Source organism: Castanea sativa, chromosome 3 (genome assembly GCF_040712315.1).
Source record: "Castanea sativa cultivar Marrone di Chiusa Pesio chromosome 3, ASM4071231v1".
NCBI lineage: Eukaryota > Viridiplantae > Streptophyta > Magnoliopsida > Fagales > Fagaceae > Castanea > Castanea sativa.
The window spans coordinates 21,962,434-21,972,488 of NC_134015.1; the positions used below are offsets into that span (position 1 = coordinate 21,962,434).

At 36.4% G+C, this 10,055-nt stretch overlaps 1 protein-coding gene across 1 annotated transcript; it reads left to right on the forward strand.

The window, feature by feature from the left end:
* Positions 1-6,321: 6,321 nt before the first annotated feature.
* On the forward strand, positions 6,322-9,584 carry LOC142628677 (uncharacterized). The gene is made up of 2 exons (XM_075802724.1): positions 6,322-6,532; positions 9,193-9,584. Exons 1-2 carry the CDS (start codon positions 6,322-6,324, stop codon positions 9,582-9,584), a joined length of 603 nt encoding a protein of 200 aa, XP_075658839.1.
* Positions 9,585-10,055: the final 471 nt, after the last annotated feature.

Below are 10,055 nucleotides of genomic sequence, written 5' to 3' on the forward strand. Positions count from 1 at the left end.
TATTGCTTTGGACTTGTATTTATTGTTTGTTTTTAGGTGTATGAGTGAGATGGATGTACAAAAGAAGACAGACCATAAGACAATATAATGAGAAATACACGAAGCAAAGATTGCTTTCACAGTTGATTTTGCTTTAAGCATAAACAATTCCTGGTTGGTAGAAACCAACAAAAAGTAAGGTAAAATTAAGACAGATATTAAAAACAAAAGGTGATTGGTCTCACTAGGAGTCTAGGACTGCGGAGTGATATGAGTAATTATATTTTTTTTGTGGAAGTGAGGCTGCATGTCTTGGATCTTGAGTGTTGCATATAATTTATAGCGGAACAAAGTTTCTCCTCAAATTAGTTTGGAGAGGAACCCTATAAACTCATTATATATATTTATATTGAGTTTGAATTTTGAAAATCTAACTGTTAGATTGCATGTTCTTATTACATCCATAATACTTACAAAACTTCAAAAAAATCAAAGATCAATTGGTATGTTATCAAATAAATGTTATAATTTCAAGTTTTTGTAATCTAAAATTGTATATAAAAAATAAGTTAATCGATCAAATAATAAATAATATCCGATTTGAACGAAATTTGATATGTGTGTTAAAAATATAAGAAACATGAAATTCAATAGTTAGATTTTCAAAATTCACACCCCAAAAAGAAATATATGAAAAGTCTGAAGAGTTTCTCTCTAAATTAGTTTGGAGAGAAACTTTGTTCTTTATAGCGGATTAGCATGCACACTATTTATTGTCTTGTAACTCAATTATCACTTTCTGGTGTTCTTAATAAACACGTCTAAGATTCAAATTATGAAGAAAGAATAAAATTGCCTTTAGCAATCCTCCACTGTCCACAATACTTGAACTAAGTTGGTCTTGTAGTAATCATATTACAGCCACGGTCTATTAGAAACATTGAACTTAATTTGTAGCTCTTTTGCTAATAAATAATTAATTAACCAGACAAGAGTAGTGGGTTTTAGTTAACTCAATTGGTAAACTCTTTAATGATTGAATAAAATATCTATTCAGGGGTTCAATCCTCACTTACACCAAAAACCGATTAATGTATTAGTCTGATGATAAAAACTATCATCAGGAGCGAACACCATAAGTTGAAACTCTAAAAAAAAAAAAAAAAAACCAGACAAGAGTACACGTAATACAATCACATGAAGATGCCAACTTTGTGTAATTATTGCAACCACAAGAGTAAACTCTGTTTAGGATGTGAATTAGCAGAACCTAGTCCTAATTAGGTACATAAAGACAATTTTAAAAGTGCTGATATGTGTAATAAATGTGGAAAAGATTGGGGAAAAACATGAAAAATATGTACCATTTTACATATTAATTTGTAGGCACATGCCACTTTTGGATTTGAGCAATAATTACTGCACACTTCTTAATACAAACTACCTCCCATAAAATTTTAAATAAATAAATAAATAATAATAATAACAATAATAATAATAATAATAATTAAAAAAAAACTTATACACCCCCAAGCGCATTCACATCAACTCGGGTAAATTTTTTTTTATTTCAACATAAAAACCTACTTTTTTCTATTTTATAAAAACCTACTTTTTCTATTTTACATACTCGATTTCAAAACACCTCAAATCAAATTATCACTACATTTTATTAAAATATCAATTTTTCATATTTTTTTTAATCGTTTTCCTTTCTTCATACACAACAACTACTACTGTTCATTTTCTTCCTTCATGGACAAGTAAAGAAAGAATAAAAAACTAAATGCAAGATGAATGATATTAGTGTAATTTTACACAATTACTGTAACAAGCATGTATATGTACACAACTTTATATGGCTTGATATGGGTGAATTTTGAGCTTGATTGGCTAAAATATGATCATCTTTTCTATTATACAAGCAATTATGCGAGTGCTTTAAAGTGTGGACATTTTTAGAAAATGTGAATATTGTGCAAAGTAGTGTAAATCCAAGTAATGTAAAATGACAATTAGTGTTAGGATTTGCCCCAAACTAAAAGCTTAACTATTGCCATCTTTTATGTGTTTATCCCCCAAAAAAAAATTGAAAAAAGAAGCTTATAAATAGGTTTTACTTTCAACAGCATATGTACTTCTTCTAGAGAGTGTGGAAATTAGGCGGCTTCTCGTAGTGCGAGGATAAAGTAGAGTAGATTTAACCTAAAATTAGTCTATTTTAAACAACTCTATTCTACTCTCCTCCACTCTCCTTCCTTCTCCCCTCTATCCAAACGGACCAGTAGTCTTGTTGTTACAAAACTACAAGCTAGGGAAGTACTAATATAGTTTTGATTAACCCATGTGACTAATACCTAACTTAATGTAAACGACATGAGGAGGCAGCCTTTTTTTTAATAAGAAGGAGGCAGCCTCTATTTCAATGAAGAATATTCTTCCTCCCCTTTTGGTAGAAGAGGGTAGCTATAATCTAATTATTAATATCACTGACTTTCGGCGTTCTTTGAAAGATTAATGATGATTAAGTTAAGGTTCGGTACCTTTCATTTTGATCTTTCGAATAAAATAGAGTTGTGACTCAAAGATGTGCTTTTTTTAAGACCTGTGATGCATTGTCCCCATGTTCTTGTGCCAAAGCTTTCTTTCTTGAATTTTTGGATGTCTTAGGATGAATTAGTGGATTCTTGTAGGGTTTCCTTGTTTTGTTTTTTTTTTTTTAAAAGATTGATATATAATGGGATAGGGAGAGTTGTTCTATAGGGTTTTTTTTTTTTTTTTTTTTGAGAAAGAGAATTTTAACCTATAGCATCCGCTCTTGATAATAACTTTTTATCATCAAATTAAGACACCAATCAATTTTATAGGGTTTTAAGTATTTACACTATAGAGTTTAGATGCCTATAGTGCACTTGGTTTGACTTTGAGGCCTAAAAATATGTAAAAACTTTTTTTTGAGAAAGAAAATATGTAAAAACTTATTTGTTGATATTCATGATTTTTTTAATGCTATAATGATGTAAATTATGATGCAATCATGCAATCCAACTTAAAGTCCATATATTTTGCGGTTAATGTTTTTCAAAAAACATATTCAGTATTTTTCAATATTTGTTTCATTGTAAAACCTTGGTCTGTTAATTAGAAAACTTGTGTGTAAAAGTTGTAAAATGTAATATTAATCCTCTCTCTCTGGGAGAGGATGTCGGTATTGGGGCACAAGGTTGTTAATGCGATGGCATGAGGCAAGCAATGCTTGTTGGTGACGAGTTAGGAGGCGAGGCAGCATTAGTTCGAAATCAGTGCAATGGGGTTGCAGGGTTCATGATTGGTTCAAATTAGTAGCGATTCAGTGGTTTTGTGGGTAGATTTGGTTAGGTTTGCACTAATCCAATCGTCTTGTGTGTGGACCTAGCTATATTTGTGCCGACAGGATAGTTTTGTGGGTTGATCTAGTCAAATTTGTGCTCATATGTTCTCCTTTTTTTTATTTTAATATCTTTAGTAATACAACCAAAACACTAGAAAAGAAAACATTTCCCTCAAAAAAATTTACATTGGAAAGTATTTTACAATGAAACTAATGGTCCCTTTATTTATAAGACTAACAATTTTTGTCTTGTTACTTTAATATTTTTTTGTTAGATAAATAATAAGAGAGGTGGGATTTGAGCCACAGACATAGAGTACCATAAAAAATGTCATTATCTTTGGGCCATCACTTGAATCCCAATATCATTATTAATTCTTTACTTGGGAAACATTATGATTCATATAGAAGAATTTGATTTAAGGTGTGCTCCCTAAAGTTTACAAGTTAAGTGCTATTAGTCCCTGAAGTTTGAAATGAGCACTATTGGTCCCTAAAGTCTAAAAAATAAGTGCTGATGGAGAACTGAAAATTGAACTATCTCCAATTCGTCCATAAGAGTTGTCCAGAGCCAAAGGTCAGCCCAACATAAGAAGGTTGTCCATGGACATAAGGGTCGTCCATCAGGAAAGCGCCTAGACAACTCCCCAACACCTAGGAAATTTCCAAAAATGAATTTATCTACAAAAGCTTGTAATTCAGACAACATGCTACTATTTTGAAACATGAGCAAAATTCTTGTTCATCGCTATAACTTCCTACTAAGTACTTAACTTCCAATGGCAGTTGTAGAAGATAAGATTGAACATTCTAACTTCTATAGCAGTTGTAGAAGTTAAGTCTGAACCTTCTAACTTCCACAAATAATGTGAAAATTACTAAACAAGTAACCACTTCAAAACTCACTATATAAGGACTCATCCACATAAAATGAAAGTAAATTCCCACTATTCCTAAAGTTGGAATTCTTGAGTTCTAAAGAGAAAAACTAACTTAAGTATCAAAGGATTCTTGGCCGGTTCACCTCAGTCGCCTTTGATCTTGTGTCTTTTTTCTTTTTAGGTCTTCCAAGCAACCATTAGCCCATTAAAGCTCAGAGCATTCAACCTACTAACTTTCTATGCATCATCAGTTGGCGCCGTCTATGGGAAAGATTAAACTTGCGTTTTGCAATTTATCTTTCTTTAACAAAAGACTACATGGTTCGGACAAGATCAATGGCTACTAGTCCAAGCCACCAGGAGAGTGGGAACGCTTTCAATCATCCTAACCACAATCACTAGTCAGCACCTACTATGCAACCGTCTTCCATACAACAAGTGCAATCCATGGCAGCTGTCATGGCAGAATTAACCTAACAGAATCAAGAGTTGACTAGGGAGATTAATCTAAGGAGACAACGCCATGAAAGATGTATGGAAGGGCAAGCCTAGAGTCAAGAAGTTAGAGAATGAGAAAATGCTGAGCACGAAAACCAGTCAAGGGGTACCGCTTCACAAAGGGTGCCACACTTGGAAAGGGAGATAGATCAAATGAGGAAGGTCATGGACGAGATGAGGGAGAACATGAGAAGGACAAATCCTGTAGATGATTTAGTTCATTGAATTGATTCTCCTTTCATGGCTTCCATCAACAGTCATCTCTTGCCTTTTAAGTTCAAGATGTCTTCCTTAGACTCATATGATGGAACGCACGACCCGTGTGATCATATCACTACCTTTAAGACTTTAATGCACCTTTAAGGGGTTCCAGACGAGATTATGTGTAGGCCCTTCCCTACCACCCTTAAAAGGCCAACACGAGTGTGGTATAGTAAGATACCTCCAAACACTGTGGATTCTTTTAAAGACTTGAGTAAGTTGTTTGTCAACAACGTTATCAGATGACAAAGGCATAAGCACTCCTCGTCTAGCCTATTGACCATAGAGCAAAGGGAAAATGAAAGCTTGCGGTCCTTCATTACTCGCTTAAACAAGGAAACTCTAACGGTAGATGAGATGGACGTCAAGTGGTTATTGGCAGCCTTCCACAATGGAGTTCGTTCCGATTTGTTCATTCACAAACTCTATGATCAAGAGCCACAAACCATGGTTGAACTTGTCCATTCAGCCCAAAGTTTCATAAATGCAAAGGATGCAATCATTACTAAGAAAAGGAAAAGAGTCGAACAAATCAAAGCAAATCTCCCACGCCATCCTGAACAGGGTCCTCATTCAAAGAAGGCCCGGACGGGAGAGAAGAAAGATCGAGACAATAAGAAGGCAAGTTCATCTTTAGCAAGGAGTCAGCACTTTACACCTTTGAATACTCCACTTAAACAAGTGCTTATGCAAATCAAGGATGACCTATCCTTGAAGTAACCAGAAAAAATGAAGGAAAATCCCAACAAGTGCAACAGGAGCAAGTATTGCCACTTCCACAGAGATCATGGGCATGACACAAGTTTTGACTTGAAGCAGCAGATAGAGAATCTCATTAGGCAAGGAAAATTAAGAAACTTTCTTGAACGAGATCACAAGGACGAGAAGTTGAAGGGAAAGGTAGAAGAGTTGTCACGGCCCCCACTTGGAGAAATAAGAGTCATTATAGGAGGGACCTCTGCAGAGCAATATTCCAAGTCAAGGAAGACGTACCTAAAGATGGTATAAAATGTCCAACTCTTAGGACAACCCCCAAGGATGAAGGGGGCAAATGAGTAAGTCATTACATTCACGGACGAGGACGCTAAAAGAGTTCACCACCCACATGACGATGAGATCGTTATCACTTTGCTCATTGCTGATTATACAACTAGAAGGGTGTTGGTAGACTATTCGTCTTTGTACAATGACATCATTGGAAGACCGACTTTATACTGTTGGAAGGCAATAACATCCACCTACCACCTATCTGTCAAATTCCAAACGGATTATGGAGTAGGATAAGTGCAAGGAGATCAGTTAGTTGCTAGAGAATACCTACCCATGTTGACTATGGACGAGCATGTGCAAAAGACGAATATAGAGAAGAGAAAGGTTACTACGGAGCCCATTGAAATGCTGGAAGACGTTCCTCTGGACGAGAATAACCCTAAAAAGTATACAATGGTTGGAGCAAACATGGAGAAGAAGACGAAGCAAGACCTTGTCCAGTTCTTAAAGAAAAGCATTGATGTGTTCACATGGAGTCATGAGGACATGCCAGGTATTGATCTAAGTATCATTACCCATCGTTTAAACGTGTATCCTTCCTCCAAGCCTATACGTCAAAAGAAAAGAGTTTTTTCTCTTGAACGAGATAATGTCATTAAAGAAAAAGTCTAGAAGTTGACCATGACAAAATTTATCCAAGAAGTTTATTACCCAAACTGGTTGGCTAATGTAGTGATGGTCAAGAAGGCTAATGGCAAATGGAGGATGTGGGTGGACGTCATCGATTTGAACAAGGCTTGCCCCAAAGATAGCTATCCATTGCCATGCATTGACCAGCTGATGGACTCAACTACGGGTCATCAATTGCTAAGTTTCATGGACACCTTCTCAGGTTATAATCAAATAAGGATGGACGAGGTGGATTAAGAGAAGACATCCTTCATTACCAGTCAAGGTTTATTTTATTACAAGGTGATACCCTTCGGTTTGAAAAACGCGAGGGCAACTTATCAAAGGTTGGTTAACCATATGTTTTGTCCACAGGTTGGACGGAATGTGGAAGATTATGTAGATGATATGTTGGTTAAGAACTTGGACAAAGAAAAGCATCTGGACGACCTTCAAGAGACCTTCGATATGCTTAGACGATATAACATGAAGTTGAATTCAAGCAAGTGTGCTTTTGGAGTTTCGTTAGGAAAATTTCTTAGGTTCATGGTTTCACATAAGGGAATTGAAGCAAATCCTAATAAAATTCAAGCGATACTGAATATGGAGCCACCAAGGAATATCAACAAAGTCTAGTCTCTCACTAGACGAGTTGCCGCCCTTAACAAATTCGTCTCCAAAGTTACTGATAAGTGTTTATCATTTTTTAAAGTTCTCAAGAAAGCATTTGAATGGACCGACAAGTGTCTAAAGGCCTTCCAAGACCTCAAGACCTCAAGACCTACCTCACAACAGCTCGTCTACTAAGCCCATCTATATTAGGTGAAGAATTATATTTGTATCTGGCAATATCTCCACATGCAATGAGCTCAGCATTAATTAGAGAAGAAGGAAAGATACGGAAGCCGGTTTATTATACGAGCCAAGCACTAAGAGAAACGGAAGGACGATATCCCATGATGGAAAAGCTAGCATTTGCTTTGGTCATAGCTTCTAGGAAGTTACGACATTATTTTCAGGCTCATGTTATCAATATCTTAACAGATCATCCACTCAAGAAGGTGATGAATAAGTTAGAAGCCACAGGACGACTAATCCAATGGTTCATAGAACTTAGTCAGTTTGATGTCAAGTACCAACCAAGAAGCACTATAAAAGCTTAAATATTAGCAGATTTCATTGCAAAGTTCACTCTCAACCAAGGTGGGTTACACGAGATCGATGCAGCTCAGAAGTGGGTTATCTATATGGATGGTTCGTTCACATTATATGCAAGAGGAATTGGAGCTGTACTTAAATCCCCTAAGGGGACAAGTTGAAATATGCAACTCGTCTACAATATTAGACAACCAATAATGAAGCTGAATATAAAGCTCTCCTTAAAGGGTTAGAATTGGCTAAGTCCTTAGAAGCAGAGTCAGTAGTCGTCTAAGGAGATTCTTAGTTGATCATAAATCAAGTGAATGGAATGTGTGAAGCTAAGGAAGACCAAATGAAGAAGTATCTTAGTAAGGTGAAGTGGTTTGTCAAAAAATTTAAAGAAACCAGTTTTGTTCAAGTCCCAAGGGAGCAAAATATCTGCTTCCATATTTTGCTCCCTTGGGACAAGTATGGAAGCAGATATTTTGGCGAAAATAGCTTCAGCAAAGGGGGCTATGGACAAGTATGACAAAGTCTAGTACATGCCAAGCATAGACCTTCTAGAGGTATAGCAAATTAAAGGAGAAGAAAATTGGATGACTCCAATAGTAGTTTACCTCAAAGATAGAAGGCTTCTAGAGGACAAGGACAAGGCTAGAAAGTTAAGGATCAAAGTTGCTAAGTATGTCCTCGTAGACGAGGTATCATATAAAAGAGGCTTCTTTCAACCCTACTTAAGGTGCTTAGCTCCGGACGAGTCAAATTATGTATTGAGGGAGGTTCATGAAGTAGCATGTGGAAACCACTCAAAAGCAAGAGCACTAGTCCATAAAGTCGTCGATGCAGGTTACTACTGGCCAACTATTCAAGCAGATGCTAAGGCTTATGTCAAGGTGTGTGACCAATGTCAACGCTTTGGCAATGTCCCTAGACAACCGTGGCAATATCTCACTTTGATGATGGCCTCATGTCCTTTTGAGCAATAAGGACTGGATATCTTAGGTCCCTTCTCACTTGGAACGAGGCAAATGAAGTTTTTGGTAGTAGAGATCGATTACTTTACTAAATGGATGGAAGCCGAACCCTTACCAAAGATCACACAACAGAATATCAAAAACTTCATTTGGAAGAGTATTGTATGTAGATTCAGGGTACCTAGGGTACTAGTTTCTGATAATAGATGGCAATTTGACAACACACCTTTCAGAGACTTTTGCAAGCAATTTGGAATCAAGAATCATTATTCCTCACCCTCCCACCTGCAAGCAAATGGATAAGCAGAAGTTGCAAACAGATCCTTGTTGAAAGTCATCAAGACTCAGCTTGAGGGGGTAAAGGGAATATGATCAAACGAGTTACCAAGTGTTCTATGGGTTTACAAGATGATTGTGAGGACCCCCACAGGGGAAACTCCTTTCAAACTAGCCTATGGAAGTGAAGCAGTGATACCTGCAGAAGTGTACATGGCAAAACACAGGGTGATGAAGCATAAGGACAAGGATAACGAAGAGCAACTTCATCTCAACTTTGATCTAATAAACGAGATAAGGATAGACACGAAGCAAAGGACAATAAGGTATAAAAACCTCATGACCAGACACTATGATGCAATGGTGAAACCTAGGTGCTTCAACATTGGGGACCTCGTCCTAAAAAAGGTTTCATTGGCAAACAAAAACTCAGTCCATGGGAAACTGGGACCTAATTGGGAAGGACCCTACAGGGTTATTAATTGCAAGAGACAAGGATCATATTACTTAGAAGCCCTAGATGGGAGAAAGCTAGAGCACCCCTAGAACGTTGAGCATTTAAGAAGATATTATCAGTAAGTTATCAGCCTGGACGAGCACAATCCTGGATGAGATCATCCTAGACGTTGTCACCCTAGACGAGCCGAAGTTAGGTGTTGCTTTCTATTACTTGCATTTACTTGTGTTTGTTATTAGTAATATATGTTGTGTTTCAATTCCCTAAAGGTGCATCAATTTCTAAACTGTGCTGTTTATGGACTATGGATGAAGTCATGGACTTGGTCTATCTGTTTGTATTGAGTATTTATAATTCCCTAAAAGGCACTAGCTTCTAAGTATATGTCATGCTTGTGGACGATGTTTATGTTATGTATATACAGTTTAGATTCCTAATGTATATGGTGTATGAATTTCTAATTTACATGATTTCATCCACAAAAAAGCTAAAGGCCCAAGACAAATAAAATCTCTAGACGCATGGATGTAATGTCTATAAGCTTTCCTTAAACTAAGGAT